The 24,093-nt window shown below is 42.0% G+C and overlaps 1 protein-coding gene across 1 annotated transcript in view; it reads left to right on the top strand.

The window, feature by feature from the left end:
• The window catches only part of LOC147751412 (transient receptor potential cation channel subfamily A member 1-like), a 978,460-nt gene that overhangs the window by 751,497 nt on the left and 202,870 nt on the right, over window positions 1–24,093 (top strand). The window contains exon 9 of the mRNA XM_086938479.1: window positions 15,375–15,455. Within this exon, the coding sequence (XP_086794605.1) occupies window positions 15,375–15,455 (81 nt within the window). The remainder of the gene's footprint in view (window positions 1–15,374; window positions 15,456–24,093) is intronic.

The following is a 24,093-nucleotide window of genomic DNA, read 5'->3' as shown; positions in this document are numbered from 1 at the left end:
AAATCAACCTACCAAGGTCCAAAAAAGGAATACCAGACATCAAATAAGGAGGGATGTTGAATGGATCTGGAACCAAATTATAGAAATGACAGCTAACATTGAGATTTCATCACAAACACAGGAGGTCCATATATCCAAAAATATGCCAACTATTTCTGATATCAATATTCTACATCTCTCTGATAAAATAGAACCTTTTGAAGAAGGGTTTGGGTATCTGTCCTTCCAATTAACATGATTTACACAGGTACACACACATATCTCCTCAACTTTGTCCATAACTTCAAACTACAAAATGCTTTCAAGATAAACCAGGATATCAATCTGGTCTCCCACCAACCACAATACTGTGTGTTGTGCCTATAAAAAGTACTAGATGAACATATTTTGTTATACATCATTGAGATGATGCCCCCAGACCTGTCTTTCAAAAAGCTACTGCAAGATTTGGATATTGCATCTGAAATCAATTATGAAAGTTGCCTCAAACTAAAATCAACATTTATTCCACCGTTACAAATGGGAAACAATATTGACCTGTTTTGTAATGTAGTATCAAGAGACAGTCGCACACAAGAGGATCACTCTAACAAACATCCCTTCGTTCACCGTGATGACCTATCCCCGATAGAACATACAGCTCTACTGTCTCTGATTATAAATGATAATATGTTTAAGGAGTCTGGCAAAGGGTGTAACATAGAGATTATGAATAGAGTTGATTATATAAATGAGATTAATAGACAACTTGATGAACCACTTGCGTACATGTCTATGCCCAGTAAGCCTATTCCAATAATATAAAAATTATAATGTTGCGATTTGTAATAATGAAGGGACTTAAGTCTTGTCACCTATTTGGAATACAAATATTTAAATCAATCTTTTTCCACCTGTGCTTGCCTATCAAATCTCCTAACAATAAATATATCTGAACCGGCTTATCACTCCTGTGAAGTACTGTGGTACACCTGCAAGGGCCGTCGCTCAAGGTTCACCCCCATGCTGCCATGATACCATATAAACCTCTCTCCGGGATACCATACAGAGTACCAAGGTACCTGCAAAATGTTGGAAAAAAATAAAAATAAAATGTAGGTTGGGTTTTCAGGGGGGGTGGCTAGGCATCTGCAGGTGTTGGGTGCGGGGCCAAGATGAAGGACTATTATGATAGATGTATATGTGAGGTCATAAGCAGAGCAAATTATAGATAGCTCAGTAAACCAACAGGTGAAATTCAGTGTTTTCTTTTGTGTATTAAACTTTAGTTTTTATCTTATTTCAACACCTAACTACAGCGCCACTTTGACCTTTGTTTTTTTCAGTGAATTTCTAGAGTATTTTAAATGTTAGCTAAGATCTTGGCCATCATTACGATGCTGGTCGGACAAGCATCTGATTGACATTGTTTCTCGGAACGGGACCGCCCAACAAGTAGGTGGTGGTCCCTCCCTCCATATTACAATCCTACCACTGTATAGGCGGTCAGAAATATGTCTTTTTTTTATGAGGCTTGTGCTGTGGTCCAAAAAAGGGCTGCAGCACAAGACTTAATGCAAAAAGACATGTTTTGGAAAATCCCTGCACCGTGTGCCAGGTCCCACGTGGAGCATGGATTTTTCAGGTGCACCACAGGTGCCCCCTGGGCCCCATAGTGGACGTTTAGGGGGGATAAGGCCCTGCTAGGTGCTTCCAAAGTCCCTTTCTAACATCCTTTCTATTGCAGTCAGACCGCTATGGAAAGTCTGTCGGAAAGGGACATCGTAATCCTTACGTCGGTGCCTAAGCAAGTACAGTCTCTATTGTACGGTGTTTCGCTCTGACCGACGGTCCGACGGGCTTCTATAGCCCGTCAAAACGTCAGTTGTCCCTCCGACTGCCAGGATCATAATGCTGCGGTCGGACCGCAGCACACGATGTCGGAAGGACCACCACCGACAGGCAAACGTTGGCGGTCCATCTGACAACGTATTTGGGCGCCTTATTACAATGCATACCTATAATGTCACTTTAACCCTTGTTTTTCAGTCAATTTGTAAGTATTTTTATGTATTATAAGACTGTATTACTGTACGGACTATAATATCACTTTCACCTTTGCTTTTTTCAGTGAATTTCAGATTTTCCTTTTTAATCAGATGCAGCAAACCCCCATCTTCCCCCAGCTGAGCATGGATTTCAGCTGTGAGCAGCTGGGGGTTTAAAGCAGGGCTTTGTCTTCAGCCAAGCCATTTGGCCCACCCACATCAGGGTGTGGTGTTGCGTGCTTATCTAGGTTCCTGATCGATACTGTGACCTTATGCCCCTATTCGGCTATAAATCCATTTATTCCCTATATTGGCATAACCGTTCAAGTGCGATTTTCTGAAAAGTCATCTCTGGCCTCACACGAACGGAGCCACATTCCAGCATGACTCTCTGCTACTTCCTTTGCGACCAATTAGTGCAATGACAGAGCAGCAGTCACTATCTGATATTCCTAGATAACACTCCGAGTTCTTCAACAAGATAAAAACTTAGCAAACCTGGAAATCCCCGCTTGCTATGTTTTGATTAGTAATGGAACTCTAATGAGCAACTGATAACTGTCACTTCCTAGTGACATCTTTAATTGACGTCTTATGTCCAGCAAACTTGCGTCAAACCCGGCACCTGTCAGGTATAAATATTACCAACGTTGCCTTAAGCGAGTTTGTTGCCTGTTGCTGATGCCAGCTGCCTGCATGACCCTGTGTTGGTAAATCGAGCACTCTGTCGCTGCAGCCTGCTATCCTGTGGTGGTGAAGCTGCTGATTACCATTATCGCCGCTACAGCGCGAACTATGGTGCAGTACGCTTAAGGAGCTGAACAGTCGTCCTCTGCGAAGACATCCAGCAGATTCCAGCTGCCCGCGGACGCTGTCCCCCCTCCTTCCTCGACGCGCTGAAGAGAGCCGCTGCCTTTCTCGTGCAGAGAAATCCAGTCCCGGCGCTTCCGGTTTACCCTCGCGGGTGACTGGGATATCGAGAGAGACCCCTGAAGGAGATACCAATCCTCCATCATTCTATTCAGAGGTATGGTGTTGACTAAACCCGTAGACGAGAATTCTTGAAACAAACCTTGGCAAAACCAACTTAACTTAAAGCTACTTACTTGCTCCCCTTCCACGTGTTAGGCTTAGGTCAGGCACACTGGGGTAGGCTTAGTTAGAAGCACCAGTTGAGTATGTTAGCCTAATGTATATATGACTGTATATATGTTTTATTACTTTTAAACCATTGTATGGCTAAGAAACCATATCAATGCCTTTACAGTTCTATTTCGCAATACTTATCTTACTGTACGTACTTTTTATAATAACAATTATTGCAATTGTGGCAATACATTTCTCTTGTACGAGAAGAAAGACTGTTCAATAAATGTTAACCCTTTATTGATACACGCCCGTCTCTCTATTCTCTACATCTCGTGAAAGTAAACTGCACTAGACTGACTGAGTGAAATACATGTCTATTGTTTCACACGACCCTAGAGATTGACTCTTGATCTGAGGAGCAAAGTTGTCATGTTGCACGGTTGTTGGAAAACTGAATCCCTTCTTGTCTGTGCCAAGGAAGCTGATCACTTCCTATGCAGAGAAGAAAGTTTCCAGTGACCTCTGAGCTAGTTGGTAACACAACCCAATTAAGTTTAGCATAGTCAGTGGAGGCCTGGAATATCCGCAGTTCCACGTCGATACTACTGTTTATGTTATTCCAATGCGCAGGGCCTAGTGGGAAACTAGGAACTACACTACATGGCGCCCTAACGTTTGGTAAGGCGATAAACTAACGCAAGACTTATAGAGTAACTCAGTCGTGCATATTTCACAGACCCCTTTCTTCCGTAAATACTCCAATAGACGTCTGGAGTGGGTGAAAGGTTAAAATCCGCCCGACCTTAGTAGGAAGAGATTCCTATGTAAAGCTCTGGTTTATTCAACGTTGAAGGATACAGTGTTCCAAAATATTGTGCACCTAATCTTTGTCTCCTTGGAGACCTACTCTGCAAAACCTGCATTTATACAATGTCAGTAGAAAATAACGGAACCACTGGGGGCGCAGCAGATGCGACTCAGCAAGGTCCCGAATACACAGACCCGGATGCAATAATCATCCCGGTCCACTTAAGAAGATCTATAACTTTAAAACTTATAGAGAACGGACTGACACCACAAGGTGGTACAGTAATTTTCGTGATCGAGGCTCACGAGTATCGGCAGACAGAGGTATTCTATTCATGGATAAACTTTCCAGCGGTAAACGCTAGAACAAAAGAGTTTCACTATTACAAAATAGAGGAACCTCCGGGAGAGTACGCTCCTTTCGAGGAGATTGAAATCCCACTCAAATTTCAAGAGCACCTGCTCTGGTTTAATGGCCCCCTAAAACATAATGATCACATTACCAGGCTCGGTCCACTAGGTAGACCAGGAGCCACGTGGCCGGTTCTAGCCAGCTACACACCACATCCTGACATTGCAAAAATGTCTAGAGAAGAGCTGTTAGTACAGCTAAACACATTAATAAAAATACATAGGCAATTAGTCCAATATGTAATGCGGACTGCAACAGTCCAGCCAGCTGTTAATACACCACAGGGGAACACAAATAAAATTACACCACAGAACATACAGTCATGTCTTGGTAAAACACCCGTAAAACGGGAACAAATTCCTTTCTGGTTAGCACAGAAAATCACTCAAATAGAGGCAGTATTTCCTGATACCACCCCTATTGAGAAACACAGAATCTTGACCATCTGCCTTCCTATGGGAATCACACCACATGTGGAGGACTGTGACACTTGGGGTATAGTCTTTGCTTCCATTTACACAAAAACACACGGTGTTCCGTCTATGGCGGTAATACCAGAAGTGCTAAAACAGATTCAAAATGAATTCGGTCCAGAGCCCGCTTTAAATCTAGGTATGAAATTACTGAAAGACTTCAAGCAGGTCACGGCTATATTATTAGCCAACATAAAGGGAGAAGCAGCATCTGTGGCGATTCGCCAGAAGTTGAAGGAAACAGATATAAAAGATCCTGTTGAGCTTGCTAAAATCATAGAAAAATGCTATGAAGAATTAGGTAGAGACAGCTTGGGTGGGAAACCAGTAAAGCCCCAACTGCTCGAAAATCCTGAAAAATTATTTATTAAAAATAATTCAAATACTCCTAAAAAGAGCTGGGATGGAAATAAACAATCCACTCCCAAGGAAAAAGTTTTCCAGTCCAGACGAAGGTCTCCTCGACGGAGGGAAAGAACTCCGACTCGAGAACGCCAGTCTCCCCAGAGGGAGCCCTCTGAGAAAAGATATAACCTTAGAAATAGGGATAATCTAAAAAAAACCTGATAGATATCAAAGTATTGATACACGTCCCTCTCGATCTCTTCCACAGAATTCGGAAAGAAGAGGACAGTCAGACCCAGGAGAGCACACCAAGTCCAAAGACAAGGAACCTGCTCAAAATAAGAAATCTCAATTTCAGAAAAAGAAGGTAGCCAGTATTAGAGTAATCAACCATGCCGAGAATACTGAGGACACAGTTGAAAAACGGGGAGTGGGCATTAACAATGTTGGACAGTGCAGCAGAAATCAGTATAGTGCGCAAGATCTTGATGAGTCATCTGGAGACAGTGGACACGAATGAATACATTCAAGTTGAAACTGCCGACGCCAGACTTAGCGAGCCCCATAAAATATACGAAATAACATTGCGTATAGAGGGTGATAAGACTAGGAAAATTAAGGGTCTATTTTGGGATAAGCTCTCAAAAGGCTATGATATTCTGTTAGCTGAAAAAGATTGGCCCCCAGAGTTTGTCAGGGAGTGCCCTCGTGGCGAAGAAGTGATTTTGCCTGCCTTCTCGAATCACATTCCGATTCACAAAAAATATACATATGCAAGGAAATGGGCAGTGGCCCAGGCACCTGCATTATATAAAAATCATGTAGGATGGGATGAGGATTCACCGCCTCACAAAATCCAACTAAAAAGTGAACCAACTGCCCAACGGCAGTATCCCATAAAGCAAGAAGCTAAAAAACAAGTCAGGGAGATCTTAGATCAACTTGAGTACCAGGGGGTGATTGAAACATGCACCTCTCAAATGAACAATCCTTTGTTTCCTGTCTCCAAGCCAGACAATTCATATTGTCTATTTTGGACTACAGACATCTTAATACATGTTGCAAAACTTTTGCAGTACAAAACTCGCATAGTGCAGCCCTAATGAATAACATAGTTAGGAAAAAATATAAAACGACATTAGACATTTCTAATGGCTTCTTTTGTCAAAACATTGCACCAGAAAGCAGATATTTGACCGCTTTCTCCGCATTTGGGTCACAGAAAAAATTCTGTTGACTCCCACAGGGGTTCAAGAACAGCCCAGGACTATTCTCAGCTAGGGTAACAGAGTTACTACAAATCTATGATGATGAAGCATTATCTTACGTAGATGATATTTATCTCACAGACGACGACTTGGATACTCACTTGAAAAGAGTGAACACCATTATACTTGGGTTCGCAGCAGAGGGTTACAAATTCAACTTTAAAAAGTCCCGAATTGCCCATCTGACAGTACTGTTTTTGGGGTACGAATTATCAAGTGAAGGGAAAAGCCTAGCGGACAACTTCTTAGAGAAGTGCGCTGTACTCCAAGCTCCAAAAACGCTGAACAATTTACAATCCATACTAGGTTTTCTGAATTTCGGAAGAACTTACATACTAAATTACGCAGAGAGGGTTAAACCTCTCTACGAACTAATAAAACCTGATTTTAAACAAATCAATTGGACTCAAAAACACACAGAAATTTTGAGATCACTGCAAACAGACATGTTAGCAAAAACTAAATTAGATACACGTGACAACACACGTGATCTTGTAATCCGAGTCATCCCAGGAAGATGCGGATTCACGTACCTAACCTCTAATGAGGGAGAAAAGGTACCAATAGCTTACAAATCACATTTGTACACAAAGGCTGAAATAAAATTCAGTTCAACGGAGAAAATTCTAACTGCGGTTCAGACTGCTGTAGCGAAAGAAAGGCCCCTAGCACTAGGTAAACGAATAATAATCGTAACACCCATACCGGCTTTAGAAGCGGTAACTAAAGCAAGCATTCCTAATGCTAAAGCTTTGCATCCGAGATGGATTCAGTGGGTTAATTCTCTTGCTGCAACAGACGTAGTTTACGAATTTGATCCTAACTTAAAAACACAGGAATTTTTACAATATGAATACGAATGTCCTCTGCCAATTGAAATCCTGCCTCTCGAAGAATACGGAAGTATTATATATACTGACGGATCAGCACAACCCGCAGTTGGGGGTAAGCAAGCTTACAGTGCTGCGTGCGCGATTGTTAAAGGTCGCTGGCACAAAGGAAAATTTAGACCATTGGTCACTAAAACACAATCTCTAGGAGATTGCTCGGCTCAACGAGCTGAATTAGTAGCATTTAAGATGGCGCTAGAAAATACCGATCGCGAATTCCCCACACTAATAGTGTGCGATTCTCATTTTTGCGTCAACTCTTACAACAATAAACTGCAGAGTTGGATCGAAAACGACTACAAAGATGACACAGGTGCCACAATAAAGCATAAATTGCTCTGGAACGAGGTAGCTCTTTTACACAAAGAACTACAAAAGACTCACGTGATTCACGCACAGAGTCTTCAACGTGATGGCGTTCACGTTGCAGGGAATTCATTGGCTAATACAGCCAAAACGGAAGCAACTAAACCGGCTTCCGTAGCCACAGAAAAGCGTACAGATAAATACATAGACGGGGAAACCATGCTGGCAGTAAAAACGACCGTAAAAGGCGACTGTGCAGCACTACCCGTAAACTATCCACTCAATTATGCATACATAATCGATGCAAACTCCGTTCCTTTTGCTCGAATCCCTGGAGTGGGGGACAGAGTAATTCCAAACAGGAGCAGGAGGGGCTTCCTCTTACTGGAAGCACACATGGGGTTGGGTCTGAGACACCAAACAATCAAAGCCTCTCTGAAAGAATTACAATCAGAGTACTGGTGGCCAGGAATGAGTATAGATATTCAATGTTTTGCTCAAAATTGTGAAAACTGCAACCGAGATTGCAGAAATGAACAGGCCAGTGTAGTTTCAGGATCCCTTCTAGACAGCATAAGGCGGTCTATCTGCGCAATCAAAGAAGAGAAGCGCGTCCCAGTGTACACCATTAAGACGAAAAGCACTTAAAAAATGAGGCCTCCAGCGCTCGGCTGACGCTAGAACGGTTATAAAAGATTTGCGAGTCAATATCGGCACATACGCAATTACCACGTTCCATTCTGATCAGGGTCCTGCTTTCAGCTCTCGAGCCTATAAGGAGGCCATGGCCAGCATGGGAATTGGGTTGCGGTATTCTTGTCCGTCGCACCCAGAAGGGAATAGTGTGGTAGAAAGAAAAAACCGTGACATAAAGCAATCTATAACAGCGAAGGTATTAGGTTCAGGCGCTGGGTGGGTCAAACATTTAATAAGTGTCCAGACTAGTCTTAACAACATGCCAAGAAATTCTCTAAAGGTTTCAGCCCATACGAACTATTGTTCGGAATTAGAATGCGCGTTCAGGACCTCGATAGTCAGATGTCAGTGGTACAAGAAGAAACAACGCACTTTGATGTAAAAGACCGTTTGGCTGTTTTACAGGAACTGAATGAAACAAGAAAATCATTAAGCAACATAAAGTTAAAGCAACAGCCAAGTACCACTGACGAGGCACCACCCGCAACAGCCCCAGCAAGGCCTGTCTGGATTCCAAAGATTGGGGATCTAGTCAGAGAAAAGATCGCGGTTAAGAAGGAATTTGGGCCTTCTTACAGAAAAGCAGTACCTGTCTTGGCAGTCACCGGAACAAGATCAGTTGTGCTACCGCCCCTTGCTGGTAAAAAGGAGAACAGAGTCGTGTCTATCGATCTGGTAAAACCACAAGCATGTGGCCTATAATCAACAGTAGGCCCAGTGGACTCCCAAGAAACAACAGAATACCCAAACTTGCAACAATCCAAGAGGTTCAAACTGAAAGACTAATCACATTCGATCAGCCTGCAGTGCACAATGAAGGACTATGCAATAATGCCATGGAACTCGTGCCTCTTGAAACACAGATTGAAACAGTTCGTCAAGAAACAACACCAGTCTACAATGATGTGGCATCAGAAAGTGCTACCGAAAGACAGATTGAAAGAACAATCCCATCAATTGACAGAACTGCCTCTGGTTATTTCATCAACTTCGACAACTTCTCTGAAGATTTAAATGACCCCGAAGTGATGCCAGAAACAAAAAAGTCTTTTAAAGAAAAAGCAACGGAACTCTTTCATCAACTGAAGGAAATCTACCTTATTTCCCCTTGGCTAGAGTTCTGGTTCGGTCTAGGTGTATTTTTCCTCCTGCTTTGGCTCATCATGGTACTGTGTTTGGGAAAATTCATTGAAGGAAAATATATTACAATGGACACAGCAAGTCAGAACATCAACCTAGTCCTGAAACCACACAGATCATCCCACGTGAAGAAAAGAGAACTGTCAACAGTAAATGTCACAGCAATTCCAATACCTGGTGGGGTAGTATGGGAGAAAACAGACTATGAGATCTATGGTCCGGTCGAAATCCTGAAGTATCCTCATCAACTAAAGGTTTCCTTAAGTGACTTTGTGACACCTAGTACATTCTCTGATGATTGGGACTTTAACAGTATTAATGACATGATGTCTGATTTAGTAATGTCAGCTAGATTCACAGATCATGATTATTTACAAGGTTCATCTAGTTATGAGCAGTTATTCTGTTACACCCACTATGGGGATCATTACTTGCATAAATCTGCACAGCCTAGAGATGTTTTTATGTATAATCAATGGGAACATTGTGCTACACCACCTAAAAGCAGTTCTAAAGCATTTTTTGAGAAATTCAAATACTTCTCAGGGTTTAACACCAGTGATGCAGAAACGTTTTATTACAAACTGTTAGATAAAACAGGAATGAAAACAATGCTGACAAACTCTAAATTGATATATTCAGAAGCATTTTATGACAAAATGATGACATTTGGTTTTGATTATTGGAAAAATAATATTGAAACGAAAACAATTTGGGGTACAAAAGATTGGCAGGTGCAAGGCATAGAAGCACTATTTAGAACCTGCATGATACCTGAACAAATGTTATTTTTAAACGACACAATACACCAAACATCTTGTCTTGGCCTAGCTAAGATCAAAAACCTTAAAACACCGTCTATACCAAAGCCAATACCTGAAAATGCAACCGCTGATATTGAGTTAGACGTGTCACAAATTTTACATTTCAACAGAACACATCCTGATTGGAAAAAGTGGTTAATCTTGCCTACAGACACAAATAGCTGTCAGGATAGATTCCTGAATAAAACACAGGGGTTAAAAATGACCAGATTAGACTCTAGATACTCCCAGAGACAACATCCAGGGATTATAACAACATACAGTGTAGGGAAACTCTGCCTAGAATGGCTAACTACATCCACACTGGCTGAAATTAAGCAACACTTGTCTTTCCGCACGGGCCTCCAGACATAGTGACTCCCATCTGGCCTCGTCTGAATCTCTATTCTATACGAATTGATACATTAAGCAAAATGAAATCTGTACTTTTACAGACAACCGTGCCTATAACGTCATCTAAAGAGACGTATGATCTTCTAGTCGCAAGGACGGCTACTGAGGTTCATGACCTTTTATCAACAAATTGCCCCGTGCATTTCGTAGAAATGTTCAGCCAACTCCTTAACATGTCTAGTGCAACAAGCATCCCAGGCATATTTAAGACAGTCTTTACGGGACTGCTAACACCCTTCCAGGCAATTTTGGGAATCTTTCCTAATTTTGTGCACTCCATTTTTGGCGGCATACCACTATTTTTGGGACTCATCGCAGGGATTCTATTTTTGACCCTCCTGCTATGTTATGGCAAGCCTCGGCTCAGACATAGCTCCCATGGGAATGGAAGAGACAATCCTAGCAATGCGCTACAGGGACAGGATAACTAACGTCCTCGGATTGGCCAGGCTGAGAGATCTAAACATGACCTGGTTCCTTTCATTCAGACCGATATGGCAAAATTGCATTTTACCTGTGCTACGGTGTATGCTTTGCGGCGATGAATAAGTGTTGGACATCTGTCTTTCACTTCCATCAGCAGTACCAATGGACGTCGATACTTTGCTCAGTCCAATAACGGCTCACGCATTGTGTTGTCCCCAGCGGCTACCAATCCTGATGACGGCATTTGTGGAGACTCCTGTACTACAGCCAAGTGGTAACAGTGGAGCGAGTGACAAAAGCAACATCATCCAGGTACAACGTTCTGTGAGCATTGCTGGTCCTGCCTTCGATGACAGCAATCATTCTCACACCTGCCAAGTTACAGCGCTATCTAATTTGGTTGAACTATCACCTGATTTTGTAGACCAATTCTTTGAGAGCCTGTCTGATACGATGTTCTCACCCACAGAGAAACAATAACTTTTTGAGAAGCTTTCCGACACACAGCGTTCCCATGAACTCTGAATTCGGCCTTCAGTTTTGATCAACAAAAACTGCCAGGAGCTTTGGAAAATCTATTTTCTTTGAATTGGACAATTTTTCTAATATTGACCTTTTTTGGCACGAACAATTCTTTGCTTAACGTAAAAACTATTCTTAGAGAACAGAATCTTCACACTTCTATTTCTAAACACATCTAGAGACATAACATCATAACACCAGCCTCTAGCACACATGTTATTACAATGCATTTTTATGTGATGATTTATCTCGCCTTTCTTCTGTCAGAGATACTTCATGTGTAATTCCTTTTGCATAATCGTTCATTGATTTCATATGCAATAATTTTTTGAATGATTAATATGCTTTAAAAAACATACAGTACCTAAATTCCATGTATTACAAGTACGCCTATTTCGAATGCATTTATGTATTTTGGGGTGGGCAATGTTACACATGCATCTTATTGCTTAGTTTTAGTAATTTTGATGGACATGAAAACGTGGAGTGGGTTTTGCGTGCTTATCTAGGTTCCTGATCGATACTGTGACCTTATGCCCCTATTCGGCTATAAATCCATTTATTCCCTATATTGGCATAACCGTTCAAGTGCGATTTTCTGAAAAGTCATCTCTGGCCTCACACGAACAGAGCCACATTCCAGCATGACTCTCTGCTACTTCCTTTGCGACCAATTAGTGCAATGACAGAGCAGCAGTCACTATCTGATATTCCTAGATAACACTCCGAGTTCTTCAACAAGATAAAAACTTAGCAAACCTGGAAATCCCCGCTTGCTATGTTTTGATTAGTAATGGAACTCTAATGAGCAACTGATAACTGTCACTTCCTAGTGACATCTTTAATTGACGTCTTATGTCCAGCAAACTTGCGTCAAACCCGGCACCTGTCAGGTATAAATATTACCAACGTTGCCTTAAGCGAGTTCGTTGCCTGTTGCTGATGCCAGCTGCCTGCATGACCCTGTATTGGTAAATCTAGCACTCTGTCGCTGCAGCCTGCTATCCTGTGGTGGTGAAGCTGCTGATTACCATTATCGCTGCTACAGCGCGAACTATGGTGCAGTACGCTTAAGGAGCTGAACAGTCGTCCTCTGCGAAGACATCCAGCAGATTCCAGCTGCCCGCGGACGCTGTCCCCCCTCCTTCCTCGACGCGCTGAAGAGAGCCGCTGCCTTTCTCGTGCAGAGAAATCCAGTCCCGGCGCTTCCGGTTTACCCTCGCGGGTGACTGCGATATCGAGAGAGACCCCTGAAGGAGATACCAATCCTCCATCATTCTATTCAGAGGTATGGTGTTGACTAAACCCTTAGACGAGAATTCTTGAAACAAGCCATGGCAAAACCAACTTAACTTAAAGCTACTTACTTGCTCCCCTTCCACGTGTTAGGCTTAGGTCAGGCACACTGGGGTAGGCTTAGTTAGAAGCACCAGTTGAGTATGTTAGCCTAATGTATATATGACTGTATATATGTTTTATTACTTTTAAACCATTGTATGGCTAAGAAACCATATCAATGCCTTTACAGTTCTATTTCGCAATACTTATCTTACTGTACGTACTTTTTATAATAACAATTATTGCAATTGTGGCAATACATTTCTCTTGTACGAGAAGAAAGACTGTTCAATAAATGTTAACCCTTTATTGATACACGCCCGTCTCTCTATTCTCTACATCTCGTGAAAGTAAACTGCACTAGACTGACTGAGTGAAATACATGTCTATTGTTTCACACGACCCTAGAGATTGACTCTTGATCTGAGGAGCAAAGTTGTCATGTTGCACGGTTGTTGGAAAACTGAATCCCTTCTTGTCTGTGCCAAGGAAGCTGATCACTTCCTATGCAGAGAAGAAAGTTTCCAGTGACCTCTGAGCTAGTTGGTAACACAACCCAATTAAGTTTAGCATAGTCAGTGGAGGCCTGGAATATCCGCAGTTCCACGTCGATACTACTGTTTATGTTATTCCAATGCGCAGGGCCTAGTGGGAAACTAGGAACTACACTACAGTGGCCTATGGCCAGGCCCTGCACCCAACACCCCGCGGGTAGCTAACCCAATCCCCACCCATCATTGTATAGTTTTTTGGGCGCACTTCTGGCAACCAGATTGTTTATAGAATTACAAATGCCATGAATAACCGTGAACCTGTTAAGGAGATATAATGGCTATGCATTATAATGTAATAATTGTTTAAGATCTGTCCGGTTTTCCAGAGCTGTCGTAAATGGAGGAGTTATATAGATTCTGTAAATTTAGAGAGTATGCTTGTGAGGTCAACTATCATTTAAGATAAGTAACTATTTGTTGACTGGGTAATACAGTAGAGTATATTAAATAAAATATTTGGTTTAAGATTCATAAGACCTCTAAAGCTGTCAATACCACCCAAACCGTTTTTTTCATTTCTAATCGGATTTTATTTAATCCATTAATTTTGGCTACCTTCTCACCAGACACCCCTTCCACCTGCTGGTCTTGCGCACACCCTTCTGCTGATTTAAAAAACATGCTTTTTGAATGTCCCCCTATTTCCCAGTTTTGGTATCACGTTTGGTCCCAAATTCAACTAATTTTCCATGTTCAGATTCCCTTCTCCATCACTCATGTTTTCCTAGGTACTCTCTCCCCTCTTTGGCCCCAATCTTCACAACAATATAAACTTCTTGATCTATTAATTGCTATTGCATTTCACCTCATCACCTCTAACTGGAAAGATGCGAAAAGTGTGACCTTTCACTCTTGGTGGAACACGGTTTGTTTTCTCCATCGACTAGACACTAATTATGTTACTCCCATCTCCTTAGCAATCAAAAGGGATTGCCTTTGGTTACCTTTAACTAATTATTTAACATTAATCACTTCCCCGTCCTACTTCTCCAAATCTCATTCTGATGATGTACGCAAACCACCTTGAATTCCTCCCATTGCCTTTTTATCACTACTTTATTTACTTAATGTTTTATCTTTTAACAAAATGATGTTTATTTTTTATCTTTTGTTATGGTTATGCTTACAATGCTACTTTCTCATTGTAAATTTTGACTGATTTTCTTCTATGTCTCTTTATACTTTGGACAGTTTTTTGCCAATTACGTTTTATCATATTTTTTGTAAAACTGTATCATTACCTGTTTTCTTCATTTTTGTTCCTGTTTTTGATCGCAATACACTCAAACTTAAAATAAAAAATAAAAAATATTTGTTGCAGATTTTTTATAGATTTACTATCTAAAATACTTTTTTCAAAATACACTTTGCTTTTGTTTTTTGAACATTGGATGAAGAGTTTTACCCTTGGGTCGCAAAAACCAAAGCTTTTAATATCTTGTTGAAAGTTCTGATCTCCTTCTGTTTTTTAAAATGTGATATGCAGTGTACTATCTTTACTATCAAAAACATTATCAGGTAATGCAATTCTAAAGTGACTGTGGGGGTGTTGTTAAAATAATTATGAAAAGACTAACAATATTGAGAAATTCCTAATATTCTATCACTAGATCCAAATCTTTTTGTTACCATGTTCAGGCACAAAATATAATTTTGGTAATTCCCTGACACTCACTAAAGGATCTGACATTGGTGTTATACAAGTAAGGTGTACAGTGGTTTCAAATAATCACCACTAGTGTTTATGAAGCCTTAGGTCAAGTACATTAAAATAATGATGTCAAATAGAATGCTTTTCCCTAAATCAAACCTTGGCATATCTCTATCACACATTCAGCTTTATGTCTTGCATTCATTTTTACAGGCTAATTTCAAAGGCATTTACCTTCAAGCCTGGGGAGCAGGAAGAACTGATGTTTAACGTCCTCCTCGATGAGACGAAAGTGTATGTAGAAATTTCATTTCTACTTGAACTGTTGTACTTTTTGTCAATTGTTATACTGCTAATAACATTATTTATACTTTTTATACATTTATTTTTAAATGTCTCTATCATAAACCAACCGCACAGGGGAGACATTACCCCATTATTATTTCCCTTCCTACGATAAACACAATTTGTTTTAATTTATTTTAAAGAAGGGGCTAGTGGCAAGTGTTGGCATTACCAAAAAAAACGAATCAGTGCAATATCCAGTAGTGTGCTAATCTAATCATTTATGTAAAAATATTTAGGGGATTATCACAATCTTTTAGAATATAATTGTGAGTTATGTCGGCAAAACATGCTACCTTGCAGAGGTGCACAGTATTGAAAATGTACTTTGCAGTGGTGTAATGTGCATTGGATATGCAACATATGCCTGTGTCTGGGTGAACATTTTGGACTGAACAATAAATTATTTGCAGTGTAGCTGGTAGAGTTCATCCACAGTCCTGTGGGGGCATTAATTGCCACTGCAGGGCATATATATAAAAAAAGCGGTACGATCATCTACTCCCAAATTAATTACCTCTTTGGGTTTTATGCCAATAGATAGTGGTTGGCAAAAAATTATTGCATTGTTTACAATGCCCACCATTACATCACAGGATTGGTAAATGTTGGGTGTTCTTATCTATAGATTAATTTACCTTGGCTTGCCATGCAAAAAAGTGGTTGATCGATTTAGAGGTTGCAATTTTTGTCATGCAATAGACTGCATCCAATATCATGATCTTTTTCTAGGAATACTTTTTCAGTGGTCACTGCTTTAAAAAGAAACAGTTGTGATATACTTGTGTTTAGCATGGTAAAAGTATGTTGCTAAACAAAAAAAGGTTAGGCATGGCTATCTTAACTACTCTTATGAATTAAATAGTTTCATTATGTTTTAAGATTTGAATACATTATGCTGGCTTTAAAAAGAAGTACAATAAGGGTTGTTTCTTCATTTATTTTGTTGCATGCCTTTGGAATTAAGTTTGTTAGTGAAGAGGTGGGATCACTGATATTATGCACCTAGACATCACACCAGCTAGTAACCCTTAGTGAAAATCTGTATATGAAGAATGAATTACTTATTGTACTTGTCTGACAGGTCAGATTAAAGTGAGAGGGAAGGTGTGAATATGCCATTGTCATTACTAATAATAAATAATTTGTCGAAACAAAACTTGTAATTTTACAGTATAACCATGGTGCTCTCCTTTACAGTATCCATTTAAATGAATTTATATCTTGTTTTCTTTGAGCCCACGCATGAGAGGGATTAGTCTCAATACTAAAGGATCAATGGTGGATCATGGCGGGGTGAACACGCAGCTGGTTATTCTACCATGCCACGGAAGTACAAGTTATAAGACATACATGCTTCATTTCTGATGCTTTAGTCTCAACTTCATATAAAGGGTTACTTGTTCCTGGCACAAAATCACTGTTGCCAATATTAAAATTGTCTCTTCTTGGTCCAGTGCCTTCTCGTCTACCTCTCCCTGTGCAGGGGTTTTAAGGTACGGTAAAAGGTTTTGTAGGAGCCAGGTACCCCTGGGACTACCTAATATGAAGCTTTGAATTTTTTTGTGGAAAGAAATTCTCTCAGTACTTCAGCTCTGCCATCTGATGACACTTCTACCTGATCTATTCCTACCAAAACTTAAAAAGAGAACCCTTCCTGTATTGGCTCCAGAGGAAAGGTGCTCCTATTTTGTTCCACTGTGCTGTCCCAGCCCAGCTGCAGTGTGAAAAGCTAATTATCAGATGCAGAGTTTCATCCCACCTCTTACTTTTCCAGGAACCAGCAAAATTATGCTAATTGCCCTATTGTGTGTGGAGGAGTTTGATCCCTCTGCTGAAGAGGAGAGCAATTAACGTGGCCTAGCAGGGGAACAAAGGCCTGGAATCTGGTTCTGAGTTGAGCCAATGACATATGTCAAATCCAAAGTGCCATAAAGTGTGTAAATGGAATATTGGGGACTGGAAATTCATACTCATGGGGCATGTTTTACCCTGATTTGGTACTTGTTTGACCCTGTAGGCCTGAGTACTGTGAAACTAGAGTTTAGTGCAGATTTCACCTATAATGTATGCACAGCATTAGCACCTCAGACCTTCAGTAAGCACTACAGACCTACACTATTAATATCCACTCATATTTTAAGGCCTACCCTAAGTTAGCACCATTCTCCGAAGAGTCCTTTCAGTGAAAGGCTACCTGTGCAACAGTACTAGGTTGAACAAGGTGGTAGTCTCACGTTTGCAGTCTGCACACATGTGCACACTCGTGTGCACACATGTTCACGTTTAATCAGCCAAGAGTCTCTTACCCTAGCTGTGCAGCAGCAACCTTAGTATAAATGACATACACTGTCCGTTAGCACGCTCAGTCCAGTCACCATTAATTTACTGTGAGTGAGACTCAGGTAGTGAGACTCACTCACAGTAAAAGTCCAAAATCTCATTTGCTACGATGTACCAGTAAGAGACATGAAAATTTTGTAGTCACTTGTCAGTTTAGAAAAAACTTAGAAAGCTCTTTGTTACTTTAAATTGAAGTACTTCAAAGTCATCACCATACATGATCAATTGTATCTAGTTGGTATGCAAGTTAACAAGTTTGAACAAAATGGGCAACCTGAAAAGTTAGTTTTTGAGGAAGAATAATATATCCATTAATACTATTGTTTACATCCTTGGCATTCAGAAGATGTTAAGGGTCTTGCTTTTAAAGTGTATCAAACGCATCAAGCAAAGGAGAAAAACTTCGAAGCTTGTTGTCTTCCTTAACTATTTCCAATTGCTAAAGAAGGTCGCTATGATGACCAACTATCAAAATGCTGGCAGCAGAGTACTGACACAAGACTTCTCTCTGAAAATCCATGATTCAGTCAGAATGTACAATACCTTCTCCATATTCTGTTTTAAGGTGAAGTGGCTGTTGTGTAGTATGAGACACATATGGCACAAACAGGCACAATTCTTCTACATGAGGTGGAGCGAGTTTCTGAAGAAAGTGTTCAGAAAAGATAAGACTTGGGGACGTGGCCAATATGGCGGCAGAGCAAGTCGCTTAGTTTCTGAGCTCTGCACCAACACCACAAAGACTTTCTTTATAGAATAAGCCTTGGTATTTTTATTTATACAATGCTATCTAACAGAAAGGCTTTCCCAGATGCCAAATGAATCATATTCAAATACACATAGAGATGTATATGTATATTCAAGCAATAATAACACACTTGGTAAATGCAACAGTTAAATGCCTGAATAATATTAATGAATAAACAAGCAGCAAATAATATGAGACAAGACTCAAGTGAATATATTGGACGTTCTGCAAGAGATCAGAAAGATATATACACTGAATCACAAAGAAAACACCTCAAATAATAAAAGCCACTGGCCACATATCACAATGGCAATAATCAAAACTCAAACACCTCAGATGACCACAGCCACTGGAACCACGCATCACAATGGCACTAGTCAGAAACAAGTCACCTCACCTGCCAATTCACGCTAGAGGGGCCCTTTCACAGCTGGCTTGGACTCTCGCCTGGGACTCAGGTTGTCAGCAGTACGTCTACTCTGTAAGTGAGCTCCCAACTCAGCTGTCAACAAACCTCAGCTTTATAGTCTCAAAACACATACTAGAAGATTCGAGAGTCTTCCTCCCCGCAAAAGGAAAATTATTACTAGGATTGGTCAGCTTCCAAGCAATCAGTCCATGGCAGGTAGGAGTTCCCATGGCCCCTCTACATTCTCGCTTGTTCCAGCCTCTATCTTAATGAAGCACAGGGAAGCCTTCCAGGGTACATTAAACAATCCCTCACAAAAACAATCCTTGAACCTGATTAACCCAAACAATTTGCAAGCGTGTCTGTGCGCGCAGAAAAATCTCAAGCCAGGAATAGTCAGAATTCAGGATGACATGAGGCCATGTCAAAGCCAATAGTAAGAAATGATTAATTGTACAACACAGTGCACATTTGTGCACAACGCTGCCTATAGCATCACATACTTCATCTCTCGTATACAACACAGTGCACATTTGTGCACCACTGCTCATAGCACTTCACTTCTAGACCAAAAAGTCCTTTCCACACCTCTCACTCTCTATCAATCTCTCATGATTTCAAATGCACATCCCACATGTTCTGTTCTTGGTAAGGCTGCCCTACTCCATGACAGCTCCCACTGAAAGACTGCAATATTACAAGAAAGAAACCTTTAAGAGAAACAAGGCATATGCAGGACGTTGTACATTCAGCCTAGGATAAAATAACACACCAACGTCAATTTAAACAATGGTAGTCAAAGATCATCACGTGGTGTCAGACCACAAGAATGCCTCTACCACTATAGTGGGGTACACAAATAGATGCAACACACTTGGAGAGGGACCTTTCCAGGGAGAACAGCAGGACAGCACCTATGATGTATACCTATTAAGTGTGGGCTGAAAATGTATTCCGCTCGTGGAATTTGCAGATTTTTGGCAATTTCACGGTCTGCAAATCGTGGAAATTTGCCCAAAAATCTGCAATTCGCAAGTTGGTTGATTTTTTTTCTTGGTCCCGCTTGAGAAATACAATCTTGGCGCGCGCGCAGCGTTGACTTACCGTGATTCTGAGTTTGCCGAGTTGTTTTTTCTCCCGGTTTGCGTGTGCTGCGCCATTTTGGATCTGGCTGCGTGATCGCGTGAGATTTTTCAACCGTGAGTACGTCATAGCGGCCCGCCATCTTGCACTGCGGGAGTTTGAGAACGCGACTATGTCATAAGGGCCCGTGATCACGCATCGCAGGCGTAAACAATAGCGAACATGTAGATGCAACACACAGCTGACTTCCGGCGGAAGATTTCAACAGCTCGCTTTCCCGAACTTGCAAAAATTGCAATTCTGCACAAGAAATCTACCGCATGCAGCATAAACCTTTTGAAAATGATGATTTGGATCAGAATAACTCCTCCGATTGACATTTGGCTGCACTTTTTTGTGCAATGGGTCAAATTCTTTTGGGGGGGGGGGGAATGAAGGAAATGCCCCAGAGTCTTCCTGTATCTGTCCGGCAGGCTCCTCCCAGTGCTTTGTCCATGTCTTGGTCACTTTCATTTGGATCTGGAGCTTGAAGGATTACTTTTTGTGGCTGCTGCTGGATATTTGTATTTGAGGGCTTTTTGTTTGGATCACTTTTGGATTACTTTTGGATTTGAGATTTTACAAGTAAGTTGGTGTTGTTTGTTTGGAGCATTGCAGTTGCTGCAATTACAATTTTTAAACTTTTTCACAACTTTAAAAAATATATAGTGTGGGTAGGCACAGTATCCAGGAGGCCCAGGGTTAGTCATGGGTGCATGATACAACTGTTTCTGTGTTTATGCTCAGGGGTAATCAGTGGTGCATGGACCAAGGCTTTCTGTGGGAGGTCTCTTGAATATTTTAAACATAATTTAGGGAATTGATGGCATTGAATTGTGGTGTTTTTTGCGTGTTTATCGATTTTTTGGGGTGGTGTTGGGTCCTGGCCATGTGGGTGGGGACCCTTTTGAGGCCTGGTCCAGGCAGAGCCATGATGGTAGGGGTCAAGGGGCCATTTTGAAGCCAGGCAGTGTGCTTTGTGCCATAGGCCTGCACCCAGTCTGCCCTGCTTTCATCCATTATGCCCAGGGGTACTCAGTGGTGCATGAAAGAACTCTCTCTGTGTGGTCTCTCTTCTATCAATGTAAACATCCCTTTTTGATTAGAAATAATTGCAATTTTTATTTTTGGTCTTTCCGTTTTTTGGGTGTGATATAATAATAATAAATGCCTAGTTGCAAATATTAATTGAAGCACGACGTATGCAACATTTATTTAACTGATGTTCCTCTGGCTTCCTTTGCTTTTAGGTGCACAAAGAGAGCCACTAATCATCCTCATCGGTCATCATCAGTGCCAGGAAGAAGTCCTGCTGCGGTGTGTGCAGCAAAACGTCACGTGATGTCACGTGTGGCCACAGACAACTCTGCAAATCGTGCAACTGCGGCCTGCTGTTATTCTGACATCTTAAGAAGATGGGCCCAAAGAAAGGTGGAAGAGGCTCCTCTACCAAGAAAGTTGCCAGTGCCACTGCCAGTAAGAAGGAGAAGAAGAAGCAAGTGGAGCCACTTACCAAGGAGACTGGTGTGCCCTCAGACACTTTTTTGGGGAAAAGAAAACTACGCCTGCAGCAGTGGTGTCCACCGGTGACAAAGCTGGGAGCAGCACCTCAGCTTCATTGGTCTTAGTGCCACCACGCCAAGTTAGGCCCAAGGCCATGAGTGCCGCAGAGGCAGCCACTTTAATTGCTCAATCACCATCGACCAGTGATTGTGGCGTTGTCTCATCGCAAGAAATTAGTATCCAATCAACGCAGGGTGTAACTCATCTGACGAGTGCTCAACCACAGCCGCAACGACAACCACAGGTGCAACAAGGAGAGGCACAAGGAGAGGTGCAAGAGGCGCAAGGAGTGGCACAAGGAGAAGTGCAAGGAGTGGCGCAAGTAGTGGCGCAAGGAGTGGCGAAGGAGTGGCGAACGGAGTGGGGCAAGTAGAGGCGCAAGTAGAGGTGCAAGGAGTTGCGCAAGTAGAGGCTCAAGTAGAGGTGCAAGTAGAGGTGTATGGAGAGGCGCATGGAGAGGCACAACTGCCCACAATGCTTGTTCCTCCAGAAGTAGGGGCACATCAGGAAATCGAGATTCAAGCGGAGGTATCATCCGAGCAAGCCACTCCTCCTGATGATCCATTGTCTTCCAGATCCCCGGCAAGAAAAAGGTCAAGGAGGGTTAGTACAAATTCTTCTTCATGCTCCCTTCCTTCTGATGATCTTGATCTTGATTGGAACCCACCAATGCAGTCTGAGAGGGAGGCACTCCATGAGCCGAAAAAGGTAGCTAAGCCTAAAAGGAAGGTTCCCGCAAGGCTTTCACTTATGGGTGATGACGAAGAACAAGAAGTAGAAGTGGTGGATTCTGCTGCTGATGAACAGTCTGACAATGACGACCCAGTCATCACAGTCGTCACTCCAGCCCCAGCGGGCATGCAGCAGACAGACATTTTTACCCTATCCCGAATTGCTGCTGAGCGGGATGTGGGCGGTGTGGCACTGGTACCACCACCAACACAGGTAACTACTACACCAACACGACCTACAGCTGCCATATGTTCTCGTCAGAGGGGCCTGCAGGGACCTCAATCCAGCTCGACCTCCATTACATTAAGTAGTGGTGCTGTAAGTGCACAACAGAGTCACATTGAGCCACGCCCATCCTCCACTTCATCTGGCATCGAAAGTAGTACCTCCACCACCACCAGAAATCTCTAGTCCCCAGTTTGAGACTTCTTTAGTATTAGCAAAAAGGCGGAAAACCTAGTCATTTGTTCGATTTGCAAACAAGTAGTTAGTCGGGGTAAGCTTGGTACCAACTATGGTACCGGAGGCCAGAGAGGTCATCTAAAAAAACACCACATTATCCAGTGGGAGGCGCACCTAAGTAACATCCGGAAAGCCAAAAGTACAAATCCAAATGTAGACATTGATATTGCATCTGATGACGAAGAGGAGCTGATCGTGCAGGGGGGAGGTGAACAACCGAGAGAGATTTTTTCTGGTACACACAGAACCCCTGGCAGCAGCACTGCAGTGGTAGCGCCCACACCCTCCTCTACCCCAACAACATCAAGGAGGCACAGTAATCTGGTAGAGACACCAATGCGAAAAAGTACATCAATGAGCCTAACTGGGTTGAAGAGGTCTGCATCCTCATCACATATGAAAATGGTCCAGACCTCCATTAAAAGCATGTTTTGGTTGGAGGCGCCATTGGAACGCAACCACCCAATGGCACGTCAATGCTGGCTAAAATGTTAGCGCTGGACCTTCTCCCTTTTTCTTTCGTGGAAGGGGTAGGTTTTCTAGAATTTGTGGCAACAGTCTGCCCTAAATGGAAGGTTCCTAGCCGGTTCTATTTTACCAGAGTTGCGGATCCAGCACTACATCAAGATGTGCTGGAGGTGATTGGGGCAGCTTTGCAGAAGAGTGCTGTTCACACTATCCACCTGACAACAGACATGTGGACCAGTTGCCAAGCCCTTGATTACATGTGCATCACTGCAAAATGGGTCTCTTTTGCAGGAGTTAGAGAAAAGATGTCTGCGGGTGTGGACAATGCCACAATTTTTCAAGCTAGTCTGAAACATGCAACAGCAGCAATGTTTGCCATGGAGAAATCTCATACTGCAGTAAACATTTTGGAGGAGTTTAACAGTAAGGTCTTTGAATGGCTGCAGCCAAGAAAGCGCACGATTGGTTATGTTTCCACGGATAATGACAGTAATATAGTTAGGGCCATGAATGATGGTGGCTATTTCAGAGTGCCGTGTTTGGCGCACAGTATTAACATTGTTGTTCAAGATTTCTTGAAAAAAGAAAACACAGTCAGCAAGTTACTGACCACCTGCCAAAGAATCTGCACACATTTCAGCCATTCTTTTAAGGCCCGCAAACATCTGAGGAAACTTCAACATGACCGTAGAGTGCCAGTCAGAGGACTCATCCAGGAGGTGGCAACACGTTGGAACTCA

Source organism: Lissotriton vulgaris, chromosome 1_1, assembly GCF_964263255.1.
Source record: "Lissotriton vulgaris chromosome 1_1, aLisVul1.2, whole genome shotgun sequence".
In the NCBI taxonomy this organism is placed as follows: domain Eukaryota; kingdom Metazoa; phylum Chordata; class Amphibia; order Caudata; family Salamandridae; genus Lissotriton; species Lissotriton vulgaris.
This window is presented reverse-complemented; position numbering and strand designations above follow the sequence as displayed.